The sequence below is a fragment of the Nestor notabilis genome, unplaced genomic scaffold (assembly GCF_000696875.1).
Source record: "Nestor notabilis isolate BGI_N333 unplaced genomic scaffold, ASM69687v1 scaffold473, whole genome shotgun sequence".
Taxonomy (NCBI): Eukaryota; Metazoa; Chordata; class Aves; order Psittaciformes; family Psittacidae; genus Nestor; species Nestor notabilis.
In genome coordinates this window covers 41,564-65,870 of record NW_009921305.1, presented here as the reverse complement: position 1 = coordinate 65,870, position 24,307 = coordinate 41,564, and the positions used below count along the sequence as shown (strand labels likewise).

General features: G+C 48.2%; 1 protein-coding gene across 1 annotated transcript in view; it reads left to right on the top strand.

Moving 5' to 3' along the window:
• ACAP3 (ArfGAP with coiled-coil, ankyrin repeat and PH domains 3) overlaps nt 1-24,307 on the top strand; it is a 33,431-nt gene that overhangs the window by 6,611 nt on the left and 2,513 nt on the right. Inside the window, exons 4-19 of the mRNA XM_010011079.1 lie at nt 5,229-5,287; nt 6,725-6,908; nt 7,509-7,553; nt 7,998-8,093; nt 8,407-8,481; nt 8,965-8,976; nt 16,350-16,462; nt 18,526-18,577; nt 19,043-19,143; nt 19,223-19,334; nt 19,900-20,108; nt 20,420-20,489; nt 20,623-20,717; nt 21,088-21,302; nt 21,915-22,019; nt 22,416-22,517. Coding sequence (XP_010009381.1) covers nt 5,229-5,287; nt 6,725-6,908; nt 7,509-7,553; nt 7,998-8,093; nt 8,407-8,481; nt 8,965-8,976; nt 16,350-16,462; nt 18,526-18,577; nt 19,043-19,143; nt 19,223-19,334; nt 19,900-20,108; nt 20,420-20,489; nt 20,623-20,717; nt 21,088-21,302; nt 21,915-22,019; nt 22,416-22,517 — 1,645 coding nt within the window. The remainder of the gene's footprint in view (nt 1-5,228; nt 5,288-6,724; nt 6,909-7,508; nt 7,554-7,997; nt 8,094-8,406; nt 8,482-8,964; nt 8,977-16,349; nt 16,463-18,525; nt 18,578-19,042; nt 19,144-19,222; nt 19,335-19,899; nt 20,109-20,419; nt 20,490-20,622; nt 20,718-21,087; nt 21,303-21,914; nt 22,020-22,415; nt 22,518-24,307) is intronic.

The following is a 24,307-nucleotide window of genomic DNA, read 5'->3' as shown; positions in this document are numbered from 1 at the left end:
CTCTTCCCCAGGCAGTTCCCTTTCTCTGTGTGGTCAGAAAGAGAAGGGATGCAAGTGAAACTGCTGTTGTGACAGGACCACTCTGGCTGAGCCCCTTTAGTACGTCTTCAGCAGCATCTTCGGAGCTGTAACGTGCACATTGCCCTCATCAGTCCTACCCCAGACAGTGCCGCATTGAGCTTCGTTGTGTCCTCAGCTGCCATAAATCGCTGCAGCTACGTCAGAGGGATCCTCCAGCAGGAGCAGCAGCAGCTTGCAGGGGAGATTTAGCTTTGCTGAGCGAGCCAGGAGGCATTTTTTTACAAGGAGAAAAGCCACCCAAGCTGTGATGAGTCAGTGAGGCAGATGGCAGATGTCATGGGTGGAGGGTAGTGGTGGAGGGAGGAAATGAAGTGGAGAGGGCTTCCACAGCCCGTACTTCACAGGGTTGGGTGGACGACCTGCATTATCTGACAGAACGTGGGAAGGGTCCAGGAGCATCATTTGTGGACGCAGAATGACCAGCAGGCAGGGGAGATGCTTTCTGTCATCTCATGGCTTCACAGTTTTGGCCATCGTGCCCTGTGCAATGATATAATACTAGTCCAAAAGACTTCAGTGAGCTGCTGCCCTTGAAGTTTGATATCAGTCTAGCAGTCACTGTGAGCTCAGTGCTGCAGTTGGGGTTTCAGAAAGACCAGGGTTTTGTCAGGGTCTGGAGTATCTTAGGGTGTTTCCTCCTGTCTAGTTAGGGGAGAGGATCAGCTTCGATAGCATCTAAGCGGCAGGAACAAATGTCCTTTGACCAGAGCACAAACTGGAGCTCTTGAGCTTCTAGTGAACAACTCAACTTCAACTTGGTTCAAAAGTTAGGTTGAGACTGTTGACAGCTGACATGTGTGGCAGAAGTAGTGTTGTCATCTTCTTTTCCAGAGCACAAACCCTCAAGTGAGCTGTATTACAGAGGCATCACAGATGGAATGTTGTTCATGGGTGGCATTTATCTGGTGGGCCATTGCTCAAGAGATGAAGGACCAAATCATGTAACCAGACAGGAATAAAAGTCATTTAAGCATCTCCTGCCAAACAGAGGATGTTTGAATTCTGCCTGGCCCTTCTGCCCCTTGGTTTACTTCATTCAGCTGCTAGAAGCTGCAGTGAAAGAGAAGCATACTGTAGGATATGAACTCAGGGGGAAATGCACAGTATGCTGTCACTGCTGAGTTTTAGTTACTTGACAAGTGCAGTGGATTTACATGCTCTTTCTAGAGCTCTGTCAGGGACACACTGGATAGATGTGCCATAGAACAAGAAAGCACCGGGTCTTGGAGAACCTCTTCACAACTCTGCAGCAGGACAGGTAGTTGAAGAGAAGAGGAAGAGGTGGAGAGGCCAGGAGAGACTTCCAAAGCCTAAAAGTGTTTGAGAAGGGGCAGAATGGGCCATCTTTGGGGAGCAGGGTGCCTGACAGAAGATTATGATGGCCAGGGAAGGGGGGTCACTTCTGTTCCCCAGCAGATGCTCAGAGGAAGCTGATGGAATCCCACGTGGGCAGTGCTGTACCTGGCTGTAGCTGCCTCCTTCTCTCACAGACACGCTGCAGTGCTCCTGCTTTGGGACAGGATTCCTGAGAGCAGATAAAAGGATCAAGCTCCTATTCCCAGGCCACCAGACAACCAACCCTTGTTTAAACCCAGCACAAACCAGGCCCAGACTGTGTCAGGGTGGTGGGAACGAGGCCTCCAGACTGGCCATGAGGGAGATAAGCCCAAAGATGAGTCATGCAGCTCATGGCTGGGTGGTGGAGCTGGACAAGGGAGAGCTGCTGCTGTTCATGTGTCAGGCAGCTGCAGAGGAAGCTCCACACCCTCCATCTCCTCTGGAGCCAGCTCTTGCAGGATGGCTGATGTGCTTAATGGACTTCATCCCATCCCAGTATGGCTTTTAGTGCAATAATGGACCTTAACTAACAGACCTTAACCTGACCAGCTTCACCTGGGGCCTCCGTCCATCCCCTCCACCCATGGGTGGGCCCAGACACTCCATTTAAGCTCCACTTAGGGCAACTGGTCTTAGTTTGAGCTGTGCTGTAGGAGCACAGGTCTGCAGTTCAGCTATAGCCATGCCCAGCTTGATGTTGGCTCTTGGTGGAACCTGGCCACCACCTCTGAACCAGCCCTGCTTCCATGGTGGCGCCTTGGTTGTTGAGGTCCCTGTCCTACCTGCTGCATTATCCCTCCTCAAGCTCCAGCTCCAAGGGTCTCTGTTGCTTCCTGACAAATTCCCAGCACAAATGCTGTTGCCTACCTTTAATGTCTACTTGAGCACTATTCCCATCTGCAGTGGTGATGTCCTACTTCTGAGCTTCATACATGTAAGTGCTGAGAGGAGCAGTTCACAGCCAGGTGATCTCACTTATTTTTAGCTTCTGCTTTGCTTTGGAGCCTGGTGGAATCTCCTTTTCTCTTGTAAGCTCTTCTGGGACTGCTCTAGCAATGCTATCCCTTTGTATCTCTGATGTACCTTGCTTTTAGGCTTGTGCTTCCAGGATTAACATCCTGCGCTACTGATCTTGCTTCCGCTTCTTGGGGGCATGAAATTCCTGTCAAACACAGGTTTGGATTTATCCTGTTGCCACAGAAGCCTGTGCTGGGAAAGGGCAAGGTGGGACCTGGTGTTCTGCTGCTGTTGGGTGAGAGCTGTGCTTAACTCCCTTCTTTCACGTTGACCCTCCTCAGGCACAGATGTGTGTGAGTCATGGGCTGCACTTCCCATGTCTTGGTGGAAGCTGAGAGAGGGTGGGGTGATATTTGGTCTGGAAAAATCTTAAAACAAAGGATTCGTTCCAAGTATGTCTGGGAAAGGGGAGGAAGCCAAGGGATGACTTTAGGTTTGAAACTCTAGCTCTTAAAACTCTTTAATTTGTGTTGAAAGTTGACTGGAGGACCCACCTCAATGTATTCCCCTGGTGATCCTGCCTGGCAAAACTAATGCAGAAGCAATCAAAGCAATGCTGGTATTATAGGATGCTGCTGGCAGGAAAGGCTTCTTCGTTACCTGCTATCCCCTCACAAACCACTTGGGAATCCCTGCCCCAGACCTGCTCCATGTGAATCAGTGCAGGTGGGAAGGAAGGGCACCCTCACAGTGATGTGGGGCTCAGTGCATGGATAATGGGAGCAGGGGACAGGAGTACTGACAGAGCAGGAGGTGGAGATACATATATATACATACATATGCATATATATATGGCCTGTCTTCCTTATTTGTGCAGTTCTCCTGGTTGGATACAGATGCATTTAAGTTAAGCTTCCACATAGGAATGTCCCTGTACCACAGGCATAGGAATACTGCTTATGTGATCACCTGAAGTTCGTTTCCCTCTCAGTAAGGAGCATTACACGTAGGCCTCAAGCTGAGGAAGCCCAGTTCCTTTGACTTTTATGTACCCTGGAATCTTTTCTTCCCTGGAATGTCCCAGGGCACTTGTCTCCGCTCCCGAGTATGGCATAGTGGTGTCCCTTCCTTTCCCTGGTCCTAAGCAAATGTGTCATCCTGGTGGAAACCAATGATGGAAGCTTTCCAGATGTAGGTGCAGGTGGGAACCAGATGGCTTTCTTGCTGCCTGCCTCTCCCTGCATGGTATCAGACACTGCATTGGGAAGCAGCTCCATGGGAACAGTTGCAGGCCAATGCCTCTTGGAGTGGTGGTGGAGAGAGTGAACGGATGCCAAGAGCAGTAAATAATTTACATTGGTAAAAACACAAAGCTGGGTGGTCTTGGGTTTCTTTCCTTCCCCTTTGCATTGCATCTGTTCATATTTAGAGGCTGTTCGTGGCTGTTTATGCTCAGCTAGTCCTGGCAGGTCCCTTGCTTTCTCCTTGGCTGCAGCAATACATGATGTTGGAGGCTCTGCAGCCAACACTGCTGCTTCTATGCAGAGTGCTTTGCATTCTGCTCAGGGTGCTACGCCTGGGCAGTGTCTAAAGTGTGACCTGCTTATCTCCTAGTAGGAGGTGTTGGGTAGGGAGGATGTCTGTCCAGGCTGGGAATGCCTTAAAGCTCCTCCAGTTCCAACCCCTGCCATGGGCAGGGACACCTTCCACTAGAGCAGGTTGCTCCAAGCCCCTGCGTCCAACCTGGCCTTGAACACTGCCAGGGATGGGGCAGCCACACTTCTTTGGCCGACCTAATCATGCTTCAGGGGGAAGGTGTTTTCAGTTCTGTTCTTTATTACACTATCCTCTTTTTAATTGGCAATTAATTAAATCAGTATTCCCCAAGTCAAGTCTGTTTTGCCTGTGATCGTGATGTGAGAGATCTCCCTGTACTTACCTCAACCCATGAACTTTCTTATCTTATTTTCTCCCTTGGCTTGTTGGGAGGTGTAATGAGAGTGGTTTGGTGGGTACCTGCAAGGTTAACCCACCACCTCCTCCCAAAAAGCTGCTGCTTTAGGCAGTGTCAGCTCTTTTGCAGTGTGAATGGTCTGACAGGGAAGCTCCTGCCCCCTGGATGATGTGTACTTCCTGCTGCAGTTGCTATGTGGTCTGGGAGCATCTGCCCATCTGGTCCCCATTAGCCAGAGTGCTGGATCATCCCAATGCATGTCTGAAATATGGAGTTATTTGTGCTTATGCCCGTCAGAGATGGATGGGAGGGAGCTGAGCAGGCACCACTGTTCAGCATCTGGCTGAGGGTGCAGGGAGAACATTTCTTAAGGGAAGGTGGGGAGGGCTGGAGATGAGATGGGCAGAGGGGGTCGAGTAATGAATGGGCTTGGGACCATTTTTGTTGTGAAGGACAGATAGGAGAGTAAGATTTCAAAGACTTGTGGGAACTCGGTCTCTCTTCATACCGTGGGCTTGGACACCTCGTGTCCATCTGCGTGTGGCTGGCTGGGATGTACCTTCAGCGATGGTGCCGGTCTCCTCTCGGAGTGCTGAGGTGACAGTGCCCTCCTCTGGCAGAACGAGGAGCTCGAGACTCGAGAGGCAGCTCAAAGTAGGGACTATGGAGGCAACTGCTCCTCTTTATGTTGGTGGTGTAGGTCCCTGTGCTATTCAGAGCCCTGGCACAGGCTGTGGAACCTGCAGCACGGCGATTCTGTGCTGGACACCACCGAGCCCTGGAGTAAAGCTGAGTCCTTCACACTGAAGCTTCTAGAAAGTGCTCACAGATCTTCTGGCTCCTCAATCTTTCCTGTTGCAGAAACATGTGATATTCTTTTCCTTCTCTTCTCTTGCAGATCCTGTTTGACCAGGCTCAGAGGTCAGTCCGGCAGCAGCTGCACAATTTTGTCAAAGAGTGAGTACTTGTCCTATCAGTTTGGGCTTCAGCTTCCATTGCCCCTGTCCTGTGTGCACTGGGAGCAGCACAGTGACCTCTGCACAAGCACTGAAGCTTGGGGCAGGAGGGACACTGAAAGGCAGAGGAAAGGATCTGGTTTGTGTGCTGTCATCTTGCAATCATTTGGCTGCTCTGTTGTCAGCCAGATATATTTGTCCTGTTCCCAGCTCCTAGTTAAAGCTGGATATGAGACATAGTTCCAGATCAGAGCATCATCATGTTCATCTGCAGAGCTGATCCTCTAGGTCAAACACATCCCAGAGTTCAAATCCCTGCAGAGTAGCACCAGTTCTGTGTCTTAGTTACGTTCAGTGTAGTTTCCTTAGTGCAAGCTTGCAGAAGGAAGTATGTTTGTTGCCAAATGACTCTGGAGTCCAGTAGAATCATTCTGTTCTTAGCTCCCCATGCATCATGCTTAGTTGCTCGAAACTACAGCAGTCCTGCTCTTCTGGAGTAACCTGAGCATCTGTTAGATGACAGGAAAGCCTTTCTTTGTGTGGAGGGAGCAGCCAGCATCACTGTGCCTTCAGCTTGGAGCTTGAGTTATTTGCTAATGGAAAGCAAGTTTACAGTGGTGTGAGCAATGCAGAATATTGGTATCAGGGATATTAACTTGTACGTGGCAAGGCTGAGGTGCAGAAGAACTGGGCCCAGGGTGTTAAATGGATGGGACAGTGTGTTCCTTGGAGCAAGGCTGTCCCTGCCATCGCTGCATTGACGTGTTTGCTCCGAGCGCCTCTTTCCCCAGGGCAGGTACCGGGTGCAGCAGAGATCCCAGTCAGTGAATATGGGTCAGAGGCAGGAGAGGCTTCAGCTCGGCAGGAGCTGGTTGCCATGGCAACTGGGAATTGTGCATCCCTCAGCAGCTGGGTGTGTTACTGGAGGAGGGAGTCCCTGGCTGACCCCCCCTTCCTCATCCCCATCTTCTTGCCTTGCTCTCACCCAACCCCTGCTTTCTCTATAATCATTTCTCTGATGAGCTCAGATTTAATCTGCTTAAGGCTGGCAGTCAGGAGGGGGAATTTCACCTTCCTTTTGGGTCTGTCATCCTCCCAGCATCTTTGCAGTTTACTCTTTTTTTGCACTTGTATTGCTTAACCTCTGTGCTTGCAGGCCCTGGCGCTTTGATACCTTGATACCTGCACTACTCCTGCCCTTGGTCCAGTATCTTTCCTTACCAACTCTCTCTAAAGACTGTCTAGAGTTAATCTGGAGTCAGTCCAGCTGAACACAGTGGAGCTTGGTGGGCTGGGTTAGGATCCCAGTGGCATCCAGAGCAGGATCCTGGTGGTCGTGGTGTATGTGGTGGCATCCCTCCATATGTTGCTGGTATCAGCAATATCCTGGCTGCTTTGTAACAATGATTCTCACCACCTCATCTTCTCTGGGTTCCAGTGATGTCCGGAAGTTCAAGGAGACCAAGAAGCAGTTTGACAAGGTGCGGGAGGACATGGAGATTTCCCTGGTGAAGAATGCCCAGGCACCTCGGCACAAGCCCCATGAAGTGGAGGAAGCAACAGGCACCTTGACCATAACCAGAAAGTGTTTCCGACATCTGGCTCTAGACTACGTGTTGCAGGTTGGTGTCTGTGCCCCAGCTCTGACTGGATCCCCCAGTGCAGAGCAAGGCATCACAGGGAAATTGCTAAATAATCTTCCCTATCACTATGAACACAAACACACATGTTTAAATGTTCACAGACCCAGATGTTTGTCCTTAAGGACATATTCTACGTGTAGGAGCATGTAGAGAACACTTGGCAGTGTTGTCTGTGGTCCCTCACTTTCAGTAATTTCATGACACTGTTTTGCCAGACTCTCTGGAGAGTTGTAAAGATCAAAGCAGCTAAGGAGTTGGAGAAGAGCTTCTCTCTTACACCACTTACACTGGCATCCTTTGGCTATTCCAAGCAGATGTGGGCAGCTACAGAACTCACAGCCCCACCAGTGAAGGTCCTTTCATCCCATCACAGCCTGCTTTTTCATAAAGACAGGCTGCATTATGCCACAAGGCAGCTCAAAGAACCTTGGGACCTACTGCAGCACAGGGCTTCACTGTCCTTGAATAGTTTGTGGTTTGCTGCTGGGGGCATTGCAGCAAGTTGTTCATACTTAGATCTCCATGCCCAGAGTGCTTGATGCTGCTGGTGCTGAGAGTCTTCTCTTCATTCCTTCATAGATCAACGTCCTGCAGGCCAAGAAGAAGTTTGAGATCCTGGATGCGGTAAGGGCTCTCTGTGTTCTCTGTGGCTGCTCTCAGTGACTCAATGAAAGGCAGCCCTCTCCATTTCAGGTTGCATGGGTCGACATACCGACTCCTCAGTCTGCCCTGGAGATGCTGTCTGGGACTACTCTGGGGGCTGCAGGTATGCCAACAAGAGGGGAGAATGAAGGACCAGCAAGGTACTCCACAGGCCAGGCCTGGAGGGGACCTTCAGGGATGAAGGACACTGCTTTGACTGCTTTGAACTCACATCCTGGTTACCTGTCAGTGTGGAAGGATTTGTGAGAGGAAGAAAGGAGAAGAGGGAGAGGCATCTAGCAGATAGATTGCTTTGGGAAAGGAAAGGGTTAGACCTTGAAGAGACTTGTTTGTGGGTGATAAGGACTTTTCACACTCACTTTGTCCCAGAACCTGTTCTGACCTTGCTGTTGTTTCCCTCCCCAGATGCTGTCCTTCATGCATGCCCAGTACACCTTCTTCCAGCAGGGCTACAGTCTGCTCCATGAACTGGATCCCTACATGAAGAAACTAGCCACAGAGGTGAGGGGACAGGGAATACATTGATTCAATCTGTTAGTACCTCTTCACCCTGAAAGGACTTACTCTTTCCTATTCAGCTGCCATACGTGGTAACCTGGGAGTGGTCAAAGCATCATGCTGCTTGGGTGTTGGATGAGCCATGCTGCACTATGGGGTGGCAGCCAAGAGCCATGGTTACTTTCAGTGCACACCCTCTTCTGGGGACTTATGATGTTAGTTAGAGCTGGTGTAATCCCAGAGCAGGGAAGGAGGGATGGGCAGTGGTGCATAAACCTCCTTCTTTTATACCTGATGTTCTTTTCCCTGCCTTTAGCTGGACCAGCTGGTGATTGATTCTGCAGTGGAGAAGAGGGAGATGGAGCACAAGCATGCACTGATACAGCAGAGGGTGAGTCCTGGGGCTGCAGCTTGGTGCAAGCAGCACTTCTCTCCATCAGTGTGGTTCTCTGGATCATAGTGGCAACTGCCATCTGAGGAGGGGTCTTGCTGTGCTAGTCCTTCACAGCCTGGAGCAGTAGCATTTGTGACATGACATGGCTACAGCCTTGAGCAGCATGACTTTCGAAAGGTCCATGGGGCCCCAAGGAATAAAGCTGCTGTGGCTGAGCAAGCAGTTCTCAGCTGAGCTATGGTAACCCTCTGTGTGCCTTCTCACCTGCTATGACTGGGATTAACCACCATGAACTGGCAAAACAATAGGGTTTATTATCAAACAAGTCTGAGCCTTTAGTAAGGAGATATCTTTGGTTAATGTGGGCTGATTTTTCCAGACCATTTATCTGGGAATGATTCCAAATCTGAAGTTTGCAGCAACATAACTGTTGTTTTTTCCTTTCCATTCTCTTCATGGGTTGCTGACCTGCCCCTGCAGACCCTCCTGCAGGTGAGTACCCACGTGTCTTTCCTTCTTCTGGCATCCTTATTTCTCAGAGTTAGGATTTTGCTGGTCTTGCCTTTGAAAGCAAAACAAAGAAACCTTGCCATAGCAATAGTGGTGTCACCTGAACACTGGGGATTTCATTTTAAAGCCCAGTTTCATGAGTTTGGTTTCATCCTCATCAAAGTTGGTTTCAGTCCAGTACTAAAACAAGATTTCCATTCCATGTACTCTTTATGATAGTGATTCTTGACTCAGAGCTCAGTACTGCACTGGCAGCAGTGCTTGGCTGGTACTGAACACGTTTGGTGCCTAAGGAGCCTTTGAGGACCATGGGTCTGGTGGGAGGTGAATTGGATGCACAGGCTCATAACAGACGCTGTTGGTGGACTTTAAACATACACACTCATGTTCTGTGGGCACAGTAAGAGTGGATTTCGGAGAGCCCTGAGGAATAGCTGTTCATGAACCAAGCCCTGAGCTGGAACCACTAAGGAGTCTGTGTGTGTCAGGCACTCGTGTGGATCAATAACTGTCAGCAAGAGGAATCTAAGTGGCTGTTGTTTTCTTTCTAATGCTCTCTCAAAAATGTCATAACCCATGAAATGGAAACGTAACCAGATTTGAAAGCTAATGACAGACATTCCCTGTGAATCAGCCTGTGCATATGCTCCCTTAGGTTAAGTGTTCCGAGGGAGGGGTAAATCCATTTGTGATCTCTCAGCTCCCCTGGGACTCTGCTGGAGTGATGACTTCATTCAAGGAACATGGAAAATCTCTCTAGTGTAGTGCATCAGTTAAACCTCTTTATGTGGCTTTGACTGGACTAGCAGGGAATGAAGCAGAGGTCAGCCTCCAAGAGGGAAAAGAGCAATTAGTCTTCATCAGGGTACGTATGCATAGAGCTGTGACTCTCTGTGTGCATAAGCTTGGAGGAGACCTGAAGATCCCTGCTGCAATTTAGGATTTAAAGCTTCCTGCCTGGCAATACTAGGCTGCTTTTGAGCTACTCTGAGTCAGTGTTGCTCCTCCTTTGCGATGGAGCATGGAACTCTGCAGCTGGTGAGCATCTCACACATAGCTGAATCTATGTCTTCATGCTGAGCCCAGAACACCCTCTGGTCTCTTGGTGATTTAGTTGTGCTTAATTAAAGTGTGATGGCAGAAATACCCTTTTTTCTTCAACACAGGGTTTTCCCTGTTAAGGCATGCAGAAAAAGAGGGAATCCAGTTTAAATATAACACAGTTTGAAGTGTTTTGGGGGAGGGGGAGCTGTGCACATCCTGAAGACAGGGAGTTAAATTGTCCTTGGGCAGCTTTGTGAGGCAGCCTCCTGAGAACCAAATTCACAAGGAAGGGGTTTGTGGCCTTTTATGTCATTACTCTTTTAAATTTGGTAGGGAAGAAAAACTCAGCACAACTCTTGACCATTTCCTTTGATACTCTCATTTAGGTGCCTTTTTCCTATGCCACCCTTTCCCCACCTTCCCTCATGGAACATCTGCCACCTTTGGGGCAGCCTTCTGGGACAGCTGTCGGTTCAAGCTGTCATTTTAAATGCTGCCCAGCTCCAAACCCTTAAAGATCTCCCTTTGCAGCTTCACACTTCATATGAAATAATGCTCACTTATACAAAAAGGGTTCTAATAAATCAGCAAGAGGAAAGGAAGAGTCTCAATTTTTATGAGCTATATTAAATATTTGAGTTATCCTCCTGTTGTGCAAAGGGAGAGGAGAGCTTCAGCATGAAGATGCTTTTCTTCTGCCTGTGTGTGGGATGCTTGTGTGCAAGGACATTTCTGCAAAGGCTGAGGCAATAGTCCTGTAGCTTCCCACATTCCTCTTGTGTGTTGAACAAAACTGTCTTAAACCACACATGTAATAAGCTTATATATTTTTATGTGGGTTTAGTTGCTTTATATAGATGCACAAAGACATGCAGGACCTGGTGTAGGTTGGACCACTTAGGAGAAAAATCTGGAGCATTTAGCACTGGAACACACAGACCTAAGAATTTTTCCCAGTGGGATATGGGTAGAGAAATGGTAATGTTTAAACCAGTCCTGCCTTGTAGATCCTGAACCCTCCACTGCACCAAAACTGAGAGTGGAAGAGGACAGGGCTCTATAAAAGCTTCTTTGCATCCTCACACCTATTCCGTGGTCCAGAGTAGTGGGGAAGCAATTGTGCTTCTGTTGCCCTTTCGCACGGGGAGGATGCAGTGCCAAGGCAGAGCTCTCTGCCTCATTTAGTCCAGCTGGTAGATAACAAACCAGGGGCCATATGGCACTTCAGCACCCTGATTTCTGTGGAGCTGGAGTGGAATTGCTGGCCAAAGGGTGGCTCTGCTCCAGGAAGCTGGGGGAAGCAGACCCTGCTAAAGGCAGACAAGCCTGGCTCTGTTCAGGTCAGGGAGGCATTCGGTGAGCATCTTCCTGTCAACTTTGCTCTGTGTTGCCTGGCTTCTTCTGCTCCCTCTGTGCCTCTGTGGCAGCTGTATGATAATCAGCCCTTGCTCTAAGCTGATTGCCTGTGAATAGAGGCGAGGAGGGGGTAGGCAGGTGGTCCCCAGGGGCCAGCAGGCTTCCTTTGCCTGGTGCCCCTTGCTCTGACAGGAGCCAGTGGCAGAGCTTACAGCTTCCCAAAAAGGAGTAGGAGGGGTAAAGGAGAAAGGGCTGAAAAACAAATCCCTCCTTCCCTGCCAGCCCACGGTGCTTAGCAGAGATGCTGTTCTAGAGAGCGAAGAGAGAGGACACACAGAGCTGCTCCCTGCTCTCTAGGCAAGAGCAGCAAAACCTTCCTTGGAGCTGGCACCATGAAGATCTTCAGCAGACTTGAATACCTCCTGGTAAGGAGACTGCTGCAGGGCTGGTTTGACATGGGGAGGAAGTTTAGAGGGCACTTTCCCCTGGGGGAACAAGGATTGCGCCTGTAGGATCTTGCTTGCTGACCCCAAAGCTTTATTACTGCAGGAGAGCAAATGTGTTTGCTTCTGTTTTGGATTGGAAAAGCTCTGGGGCAGGGCACAGATCCCTGTGCATCATTTGGCATTAGGAAATTCAAGAAACAAAAGGTCTGTAAATGGGATTTGGCCAGAATGGATGAAAGCTGTCTGCACAGAATGGGAGTGGAGGTGGTGGAGCCCTCCTCCAAATTCCATCTGCCTCTGAGTATCTTGGGTTGTACACAATATATACACAGAGGTAAAAATAGCCAGAGAAAAGCTTGGAATATATTCAGGCACCAGAAGTGAACAGAACATGTGTGCCCCAGTGTTTGTGTGGAAGGGGGGTGTGAGCATCTTTAATGCATGTATTCATCTGAATTATCTTCCCTTTAGAATCAAACAGTCTAACTAGTCTCATATGGTTTTTCACTCACCTCCAGGAGTTCTTTTCAATGTATGGGTGGATACATAATGCTGTTAGAGTGTGCTTGATATTATTGTTCAATACTGAGCATCGCAGGTTACTTAAGAGGGCAATTTTGGATAAAAGCCTGTCTTCTATGAGGGACAGTGTGTATTGCATGTGTTGTGCTTATCCTAAATGGTATTGATTGAAACTAAACTAACATGGAGGTTTGGTAGTAAGATATGTTTCTCTATATCTAAGTATATAATATCTAAACCCTGACTGAACTGGACTAAACACCTGGACTGAACTGATTCACTGTCAGGATTGCCTAGTTTTGGTAGTGGTTTCTATCAGTAGAAAAACATTGTACAGAAAAGGACAGTGTCATTATTTCCATGTTGAACTGATGCTGTGGCTTTCCAGGCAGGGCCATTGCCATAGGGATTGCATTTAAAACAGGTTTAAGAAAGTTTGGGTGTTTTAGAGAGAGGTTCTGTGTGTTCTCGGCCAGATTTGGATAGGAATGCACCTGTAAGCAAGACCTTCCTCTTTCTGTGGTGGTCAGGCAGTGCTCCTTATTCAGAACAGGATTCCAGGGTGATGAGGGGCATCTTCACTCTTTGTAATAACTCTGTTCACTGAACCTGGAGGGTTATTTAATTTCATCAGCACAAAATGCTTCACAGGAGCAATTGGGAGAGCTTGTCTGGGCTCTGCAGTGTGTGTGTGGAGATGGGCAGGGAGTTCTTAACCAAGTGGGCTGTGAAGCAACCTTCAAACAGGGGGTTTCTTCTTTCTTCTTCCATGGGCCTGCCTGTGCCCATGCTGGGTTTTTGCTTTCCATTTTCTGGTTTGAAATGAATGTCCTTTTCCACATCCCAATGGATGTGTCTCTTGGAATGTGTTACTTCATTGTTGCTTCAGCAGCATTTGGTATGTTCCCCTGGAAACCATTGTGAGGTCATGTCCAAAAGACTAGCAGTTCCCAGGCAGGCCTGTGTGTAAACTTGGAGTGACAGGACTGGGAAGGGGAGAGGACAGTGAGACAAGATTGCTGTGATCTACTGGAAGGGAAGCAGATGATGGCAGGGATCTGGTTTCTTACTCTGGAAGACATCCCTTTCATTTTACGAGCGTGTGATCCAACATGTCACTGCTGTTGCTGATCATGCTGTAGCCAGAGCCCTCCAGATCCCAATCCTAGGCAGCCTTTTCCGTGCCCACCATCTTTTCCTGTTGCAGAGACAACGAGGTGCTAAATGCAGTCTTAACAAGTCAGTCCAAACTCATTTAGAGCAGACTTGTCTACTCTGTGTACACTGCAGTGATGGGAAGAATTCAGTAGAAGGTAGTTTATTAAAATCCTGCATTAAAAGCTCATGTATATCAGGAAATGGAAAAAGAGGGGACGAGAGAAAGCATATGTGTGCACTCTCCTACCCTGCTGTGGCCACTTAACATCATTGGCAAGATGATCTCCTCACACAGTTTCTAAGCCAGCTTTGACCTGGAATCAGGTGTCAACACGTTCTTTAAGTCTGTTTCCAGAAGTCTATCCTCTCATCACAACCATTGATAAGCAAGTTTCCTGCATGGGCTGCAGCAGAAAGATGTGTTTAGGAATCCAGTGTTGAAGCCCATAATTTAAGCTCACTCTGGTGTGCTGGAAGTTTCACAGTTGCACTTGCCATGATTTTGCCTTTCAGCTGCATGAGCTGTTCCTGTACATCTCCCTTTTGGCCTTTGCCTCGATGAGGAAGGAAAAATGATACTGATCAAGGGGATAACTTCTGGATTTCTTTCACTCTCCCCCCCTTCAATAACTTATTAGCAAAGACCAGGTCTTTGCAAGCAGAGTGCAATGGACTGAAACAAAGTGCCCCTGAGGATCAGACTGCCACAAGCTGCAGGGATAAGAGGCAGACAGGTCCTTATCCCTGGGATCTCTCCCTTGCCTTATACCTACTTTACAAATCCAGCTTACAGCTCTGGTCAATGTGTTGTGCCCTCAACTGCCCTTCAGTACTTGTGTTGAGAGCAGTGGAGTTGCTCAGGAGTTACCCCAGCAGAAACAGGAGCACAGTTTAGCCTGGGGAATGTTTCCTGACTAATGAGAGAACAAGGAAGAGAAATATCTTCAAAGTAATGTGACCAGAAGCCATTCTTCCCAGCAATGTTCCTGTGTTTGGCCATCATCCAGATGGCTCTCTGTCATCTTAGCTGTACATGTGCTTGGTGGTTTGTGACTTTCTCTTCCTAAAACTGGGCCTGGTGCAGGTTAGAGTCCTTTCCAAAGCAAGGAACAACTCCATGTGCCTTCAGATGTTTTGCTTTAGCCATACACATTACAGAGGTGTAATATAATGAGCTTAACTTCACACCTGGCTTGACTCCCCTGGTTTGTAGTGGATTTACTCTAGTGACGCATATGGCCCATCTGTCTCCCCTGCACTCATCAGCATCCTTCTTACCATCACACTGCAGGAGTAGGTAAGGACAGCTGAGGAAGTCAGGTGTTTTTATGTAGATACACCCCCCACCTTATTTGTACCTCTTCTACGAAGTAAGGCACAGCTTAATGATGACTTAAAGATGTGCTTGGAAGGGTTTTGCCCTACACTAGTGTGTGTTTTTCAGCAAGGTCCAGGGTTTTGGCTGTTTGCATTATTTATTACAAACCTCTCATCAGATGTATAGAATTGTCACTTTGGAGCAGCTCTGTAAAATTCCCATGTTCAAATATCTATGAGTTAGAGGAAAATTCCCTCTGGCCTTTGTTTGCAGTATGTACATGAAAGACATCTGCAGAAGAGGACCCCCCTGGGATTCACCCTCTTCCAGCAAGGAAATTTAGGGCTGAGCAGAACTCTTAATTGGGTGCCTTAGAGCAGTTTCTAGTGTGTAATTGGGCATCCTGCTGTCTTTCCAAGGAATGACTCAGTCCTGTCCCATTATATCTCCTCCTTCTGTATCAGCATTAGTCTTACTATGACACCTCCCAGGCAAGCTTGCATCTCTGAGCATGAAAATAACTCATCTTAATGAGAGTGAAGTGCATGTTGCTTAGCAACACGGCATCAGTGGGGTCTTCTGTGCTGGGCTAGGAAAGGCACCACTTAATGGGGCTGTTTTCACTGCACTGTTGTGTCTTTAAACCAAGTAGTATGGGGGGGAAATACCTGCACTCAACAGAGAGGGAGCTGTGCGTAGAATGCATCACTGGAGTGGGATCAGTGTGCAAAGAGACAATGTGCCTTAGTTCCCAGGTTAGAGGGGAAAGTCATTTGCCTTTCCTGACCTAGTTTCTCTTGGGAAGGAGGCAGACCATGGCCCAGGGAGCAGGAAACCGTGTTCTGTGCGAGCAGCTGCTATTCTCTCTGCTCTGTGTCTTGCTCAGCAGCTGTCAGAATCTGAGAGATCTGGCTGATGAATCAGTGCCAAACCTGACAAATCAGCTCTGACTGGTAGCATAGCGTAGAGAATTGAATGAGCACAGATTGGAGATGAACACTATGATAGCCAAGGAAAATGGAATTGATAAGTCTTCCCTCCAGAAAGCACCATGCCTGTTTTCCCTGCGTGAAAAGGGGTTTGTTCTGTTCCTGGCCACTTGCAGAACAGAGAAGTGGCAGCAGCATTGCTAATTCAGCCAGTGAAAAGCACCTCTACTGCTTTATTTCCCACTGCAGACTGCCCCAAATACTGGGAATTTTTAGCCTCACTATTATGAGCAAACCTGCCTTTCTCTTTATGAGCTACCAGAGGGGAGAAATACAGCATGTATAGTGCTTTCCTGCAAAAAATAGGGTCACATAAGCTTACTGGAATGAGAATAGCTCATGACTGCTATTCATGGCTGCAGCCTGCTAAAGCATAGGGATATGCTGTGACAGACAGCTCTGCCTGAACCTTAGGATTTTATGTAGATGTTTTTCCCTTCTTGATGTTTTTGCTAAGCTCATCTTCATCTTGGTCCTACAGAGTGCAGTCGTGTTAGAGGCTCAGTCTCTTTCTGTTTGCAGGACTTCTCCTATGATGACTCGAAGGTGGAGTTTAATGTTGATGCCCCAAATGGAGTGGTGATGGAAGGCTACCTCTTCAAGAGAGCTAGCAATGCTTTCAAGACATGGAATCGGTGAGTAAGAACTCATATTCCATTTGATATTTGGGCTGAGACCCTGAATGCAGCTAATACTGCCTGCACAGGAGCACGCTGCACTTTAGTGACATCTTAGCAACTCTTATCACTGGAAAGATTCTAAGCTGTATATTCCTCTGAGGCTGCATCACGGAATGAGCCAGTTCATGTTCTGCATCTTAGTAAATGCCAGGACACAAAAACCCAGGAGTGCTTTCCACAATGGAAGAATGACCAGGTTCCATGCAGGGAAGAGAAGGCACAATGCAGTTTGAATATTGCCCTAGGAAAGCTATACATTTATAACAATGAAGAGAAATACCCTACTAGCAGGGCATGCCATGAGAATCAAACCTGTCTATTTTGAGATAAGGAGATATGTGAGAGTGGAGACACCAACTGTGCTCCTGGGAGCTGGGAAATGGCTTTCAGTGCCCTGACCCTGCTCCTTAATAATTCAAAGTGTTTCATCTGATAGGTCACTGGGAATGCCATGTGCTGCCTGCACTAGTCAGGAGTGTCTGCAGCTGCCAGAGACCTTGGGGAAGGGGAAGCAAAGGTTTCATGTTCTAGCCTTGGTCGATATTTATGTGTTTAGCTTCCCCTGAGAGAGTCAATGGGTTTCATACATGGCTGTGCAAAAGGATTCAAGCCCTTCCCATGAGTTTCTAATGCATGAGATCAATGCCTTTTTGACCTACATTTCCTCCTCTCATATAACAGGGCAATGGTACAATATTAAGAGGTCTTTTACTTGGCTATGAGATACATTCAGAGTATGTTGGGTTAATATCCAGACCTGAGCTTGATTCTTGTAATAGAGAAGAATGATTCCTCCCTGTATCCTCCTACATCCCAGTCATACACAGTCTGTAGCCTCCCCTCAGCCATCTCTGTCTCCTCAGTCCCACCCACTCTTAGCCATATCTGCCTGCATCTGAGCTATTCACAGCTCCTGCAGCCTACTCATCACCTTCTCACTGTCACTTAGCTACTCACTGTTGGTGCCTCCCCCTCCTGTGAGCAGGAAGGGGGCAGGCAGGGAGAACAGCAAAATCCACATTTTGGGATATTGGGCTGGGAGCCAGCACCAGGCAGAAGTGCATGCTCTGGGGTGGCCTCCAGCTACCTCTGTTTTCCCATTTCTCCCCAGATATGTCAAATCCTTTTTTTGTCTTTTATTTAATCTTTCAGCAATGACAAAAGAGAGTCCTGTCTCAGCTCATTTTCCCAGGGAACCTAGTTCTTTTGCAAATAGAGTATGTAGTACATGCTCTAAATAACATCTTGCTGCAAGCCTCTGGCTCTCTATGCTCAGGTATTCCAGTACCTTCTTCCTGAAGCTTAAGAGATGGTGATGGTTTCCATTGCCCTCCAGGAAGATGACCAGCTTGCTAAATCTTAGGCTATGTCTTGGAATGAGGAAATGACCTGGGGTTTGGGATTAAGACACCAGAGAATTCTCTCTGCTGGCAGCATCACATGGACCTTCTGTCACTTGTATTTTGATGGAAAGCTGCTCGCTGGTGACTTGTTGCCTCCTGAGAAGGTAGACTTCCTTCACATCTGCCTGCTTGTAGAGGAAACAGGAGCTTTGGCATTGTTTCACCAACTTCCACAGTAAATGTCAATATACCCGCTGAGCACATATGCAAGTATGTCCTAACCAGTGCAACGTGTCCCACAGGCACTGGATTTACTACCTGCCCCAGTGTGCACACACAGGCTGCTGCCCCAGAAATCATAGGCAGTAGCAGGGGACTGCTCTACTCCGTTTCTTCCTGTCTTTCCTTCCTTCTCGCTATCCACTGATGTATCTAGAACACTTGCCCTCACAGCATCCTGATGCCAGGAGTCATTCCCTAAGGCTGGAAATCCGTTTTTGTTCTCTGAGGGAGGGCACTGGAGAAGTGTGAGGGTTTTTTGTGACTTTACTTTCCAGCTTCTTGAAATAAATCACACTCTTTTTAAATGGGAAGATAACTTGCTCTACCAGAACAAACTGCCTCTGTGTAGCTCTGCTGTTCACTTCTGGTGTCTGTCTGTCTGTCTTCCCTCAGGAGGTGGTTCTCCATACAGAACAGTCAGCTGGTGTACCAGAAAAAGCTAAAGGTCAGTGGGGCTGCCCCAGGTGACACTGGCAGATTAGCCAGCTTGGCTGGTATCCTGCTTTGCTGGGGACTTCCAGCCATGGTGGGGGAGTGGGGTGGAAGGAGTGGGGAGGGGAATTGTATCAGAGGGACAGGAAGACCATTTAGGCATTACTGTGCTCCAAAGTTAGACTGTGCTGAGAACTCAGTGGCAGCAGATGGTGTATGTGGCAACCTAAATACCCCTGTTCAGCAGAGGAAGTTGAAGTCCCCAGTGGGCCTGCCACTTCAGGTGCATCTTGTCCCATGCTTTGGTTGGGTGTAACCCCTTCCTATTGCCCTGGAGTTATGCAGTTGGGCTGGCTGCTCTTTCTGGACTCAGCATATGCTAAACCAGAAGGGCTTGGGAAGGAGTTTTCTGAGAGGCCTGATTGTGTCCTACACAGATTGAGGGAGCCAACAAAGCCACCTCTTCTCACCCTTTCAGGATGTCCTCACGGTCGTGGTGGAAGACCTGCGGCTCTGTACTGTCAAGCCATGTGAAGACATCGAGAGGAGGTTTTGCTTTGAGGTCGTCTCACCTACCAAGTAAGTCTGTGGAATGTCTATGCTGAGGAAGTGGAACTCTGTCCTTCTTGTCTTCCCAACTCATTTCCTTCCTTCCCAGGAGCTGCATGCTGCAGGCTGACTCGGAGAAGCTGCGTCAGGCCTGGATCCAGGCTGTGCAAGCGAGCATTGCTTCTGCGTACCGGGAGAGTCCTGACAGCTACTACATTGAAGTGAGTGAGGGGGTCATGAAAGACCCATAGTTGTGCCTCAGAGCTCTGATAGTGGCCTTCTGGGCTCTGGTGGGTCCCGTGTCTACGTGAACTGTTGGGAAATACTTCTGCCCTCAAGGAAGGGAGCTAATCTCAGTATGAACTCAAAGGCAACAATTATTTACCAGCTAAAGCCATGCTTATAAAGCTGGGCTGAGGGAAAGGCAAGGCTTCAAATCAGTGTCCTGACATCTTCACTGTCGTGCCATCAATGTGGATTGCTGTTCACCTAGGAATTATGTTCCCCTGGGAAGAGCTTGCTCCCTAGCTGGGACAAATGCAAGCAAGGCCCAAGGATAACAAGTAGTCTGCCAGACAGTGGTCTGCATGCTGCCGGAGCAGGGATGAGGTGCAGCGCAGCCTTGTGGCAATAATAGACATTACTGAGGCTTTCCCTGTTCCTTTCCTGCACTGGCCTCAGTTTCTTCTTCTTCATGTAATGCTTTCTATCAATGCCTCTGCTGTTCAAAGCTCAGGCTTGTTTCACAGTGCTCTGCAGAATCCTAGACCCCTTTTCTCCCCGCAGAGGCTGGACCGGACTGCTTCCCCATCAACCAGCAGCATTGATTCCGCTACTGACTCCCGGGAGCGCAGTGTGAAAGGAGAATCCATCCTGCAGAGAGTGCAGAGCATTCCTGGGAATGACCAGTGCTGTGACTGTGGTCAGCCAGATCCTCGCTGGGCCAGTATCAACCTGGGCATTCTGCTGTGCATCGAGTGCTCTGGTATCCACAGGTACTGTGTGCACGTGTGCTCTGTACTGCCAGGCAGGGAGGGATTGCAAGCTCCTGGAAAGAATAGTGGAGCCTGAATTATAACTCATCATAATGTTGGTACAGATAAATCCCAAAGTGATTTCGTGATCTGTTTGTACAGATCCAAAAGTGATGCACATCTGTGTATGCATATGCATAAAACTCTGCTGTAACTATATCTGCATAGATAAACACATAAGGGTTGGATTAATCTTGTTCCTCTTATGATGCATGAGAAGTTCTGTTTTAAGGCATGTAACCATTTCAGTTTTCTTCCTTTTGGATAAATAGGAGTCTGGGTGTTCACTGCTCCAAGGTCCGATCTCTCACACTGGACTCCTGGGAGCCAGAGTTACTGAAGGTGAGTGTTGGCTTTTAACAGCAGAAGATAGATAAATGTTGGGCTTGGAGGGAGACTTACTTGGTGGCAGACTGGACTAGAGGGAAGTTAGCTCCTCATTTGGGGGTTTCATTCATTCCCTGTTGTATTGCAGCTGATGTGCGAGCTGGGGAACAGCACCATGAATCAGATCTATGAGGCACAGTGTGAAGAGCTGGGACTTAAGAAACCAACATCAGGGAGCTCCAGGTGAGTCCAATCCCTCTGTATCTCGCCTGAGTTTGACTCTCAGAAAGGCCAGTGGGGCATTACCAGCCAGCAACCTGGTGAAACATGCCTGGGAACCAGGGCTTAATGGGTTTCCACTTGCTCTGAGACCTTGCAAATACATGGTATTGCCTGTGGTTGAACATCTCATTCCACTCTCAGGTACACCCTGCACTTCTTAGCTTTGCTTTGAAATAGCAGATACTTCTAGGTTTGAGAAACTCCTTTCTTAACACAGTTGGGACTCAAAGCAAGGTTGATAAAATGACCCAGAGCAGCTTCATCTCCTTGGAGCTGTTTGCTTTAGGTGAGTCATAATGCTGTGAACAGCTTTATGCTGCTCTCCTCTTAGGCAGGACAAGGAAGCCTGGATCAAGGTGAAGTATGTGGAGAAGAAATTCCTCAAGAAGCTGCCAAATGGGGAGACTCTGACGGAGAACGAGCGGAAACCTCGGCGCTGGTGTGTGAAGAAGTGCCAGAGGCACAACAGCACCACAAAAGCACCCACTGCTCGTAGGAAGTACCGCCACGAAGCAGGCAATGCATCACCAGCCATGTTGTCCTCAGGTGGGAACCCCTCTCACCCTGCTCCCCAGGCAGAGCATGGCCTGCCCACCACTCCCTGTAGGTGTGTGCACAACACTGTGGGGCCCTGGCTTTAGGACCTACAAGCCTCCAGAGGTAGAAGCAAAAATGCTGTTGCACAAACTCTGTTGACACAGGTCTTTAGAACCATTTCTTAATGTTTTCCATCTGTTTAAGGAGGTTCTTGTGGCTAAAGGAGGAGATGATTACACTAGGGATATCCAGCATAGGGTGATATATATATATATGACCATGTATATGCTTGCTTTATGCATTTTCTTTTATATCCCAGCTTCCTGCTTTGTAATAAGTTTCAAATCCTTTGATTTTTTTATTTTTTTTTTACCTGGTTGGTAAGAGACACATGCTTGTGGAGGGTTCTGCCTGCTCGGGATGCTCTGGGATGACTTGGTCTGCAGTGTATCACCTGTGGTCAGCTCCTTGTTGTATTTTGATGGTGTAGTTCATGGGCCTGAGTGTGGCACTGGACACTGGGTTGCATTGGATGAGGAAGCTCGGCCTGTGTAAATGCAGCTGGAAACTCTCATTTGCATGTTATTGACTGTGTATTTCAAACCTCTGTGTGTGAAATAGCAGCTACGCTGGAGAGGAAGTTCCGCCGAGATTCCCTCTTCTGCCCTGACGAGCTGGACTCTCTCTTCTCCTACTTTGACACTGGTGCTGGCTCCGGCCCACGCAGTAAGTACACAGGAAGTGTCCCTGCTCCTGGCACCCTTCACCTCCAGCTCTGCCAGGGCATGTGCATTGCACCAGACCTAAGGGAAGGTATCGGCCTCACTGGACAGAGGGTAAATATTTCAGAGGAGTGATGGGGAGTTAGTTACACAAACTCCAACCCATTGCTCTGTTGTTGGTTTAATACCCAGTCAGTGCCTGGTGTTTACATTCTGATGGGATTTTTTTCCCAACATCTTTTGCATTCCATCAGCTTTTTTTTTTTCCCTGGTTTTCATTTTGGCTTTTAATTTTTTTTTTTTTTTTTTTTTTTTTTTTTGACAAGTCCTACTCTGGACACTTTTTCTTCTTGTGTTTGTGACGATGAACTCCCCTCATGTTCCGTCCACCTTCCTCTAGGTGCCAGCCACATCTCTATGCAGCATCCGCTAGCAGCTGGCCCATGGAGTGGCAGTGGCATTGGTCCCGGTGGGAGCGGTACGCCGTTCCTCCTGGACGGAGGTAAGGTGACGCTCTGGCAGCTAGCAGCAAAAGAGACACCCAAATTTTACTTGTCCAAACCAAGCTTCAGAAGCAGTTATGTGTTTTCTTTCAGCCAAATGATTGGAATCCATACATAGGATTGTGGAATTATCAGTCCCTTGTGGGGAAGACAGGCTTGGCAGGCTTTGAAAGGCAAGAAAGCTTCCTAGGTTTTCCTGCATAGAATCATAGAATGGTTTGGGTTGGAAAGGACCTTAAGGTCATCCAGTTCCAGATGGGGCAGCCAAAGCTTCTCTGGGCAACCTGTGCCAGGGCCTCACCACTCTCAGTAAAGACTTTCTTCCTTTTATCTAACCTAAGTCTCCCCTGTTTAAATGCATCACCCCTTGTCCTGTCACTACAGTCCCTGATGAAGGTCCCTCTCCAGCATCCCTGTAGCCCCTCTTCAGACACTGGAAGCTGCTCTGAGGTCTCCACGCAGCTTTTCTTCTCCAGGCTGAACAGCCCCAGTGTTCTCAGCCTGAATTCTCATGCTCCAGCCTCCACATCATGCTCATGGCCCTCCTCTGGACTCGCTCCAACAGTCCGTGTCCTTATGCTGGGGACACCAGAACTGTACACAGTGCTCCAAGCAGGGTCTCACTTGGACAGGGACATCACTTGACGCAGCACTCAAGTTACTACATCTTAAAGGAACAACTATCCCTCAGATGAGGTAAAGGATCCAATCCCCTGCAAGTGGGATCTCATGGCAAATAGGAAGTAAGAAGTGTTTATTCCAAACACCCCACATCTTCACAGACCAGTCGTGTGGTCCATTATCATACTTAGCTGAGGAGTGGTAACTTCTTAAGACTTACCAGCTCAGTTGCTTGTTGTTGTGTGAGCTTCTGAGAAATATTTAGGGTCCTGAGTCAGCACAGCAGGAAATGAGAGGCTTTCCTACAAGTACCTGTTATCTCTTGAAATCAAGAAGGTGATGCTTCAGTGCTTGTCTGAATCAGGGCCTCAAGGGCGCTTCCTGCTTCAAGGAATTTAGGGTTATTAGTCAACAGAAACAATACTTGGGGGATGCAAGACTTCAGAGTTGTTCCACAGCCTTGTCTTGATCCTGTAGAAGAAAATAGGAATTTTGCCCCTGATTCAGTGGGAACAGAACTGGGAGTTTGATGTATTAATGTTTGTGTGGTATGAGCCAGATCCTCCTTTCTTGCTTGGAGGTAAACGTAGGCTTGTTGGAGTCACTCTTTACTTGTCCGGACAATGGAGAGCACAGTCTCACCAAGCACTATGTTTGCTTTCCACAAAAACCAGCAATGATTTTTCTGACAGCAAATCCAAATATGTGCCATAAACCTTCCCTGTTGTAGCTTCATCATCTCCTTTGGCTGTTGACCAGTGCTGGAGCCATTGTGTCAGGACCACTGATTTGGACAACGTTCTTTATCTGGGACCTAGCTGTAGCTGCTTGAAGATTTCAAGAGACAGCCTTTCAGGTTAAGGTGTCTTGTTCTGCTGTGGTTTTCAAGGCTCAGATCCTTAGTTCTTGCAGCCTTCCCTGCTGTTACTCTTTGGAAAGACGACTCAGCTCATGCTTTAGAAACCTTCTGTCAGCTTGTTCTAATCCCTAATCACAAGGAGTTGAGGGTAGGTCTTGGGGTAGATCACGGGGCCTTAACCTCTTGAGTTGTGGGAGACAGACACCCCCGGGTCTTACAGCCATTGGGAAGTTAAAAGCAGCAGAAGCTGAATCCAGATGGAGTTCCCAAGAGGTCCAGGCACCCTTTGGGACAAAGGCAATGTGCCAT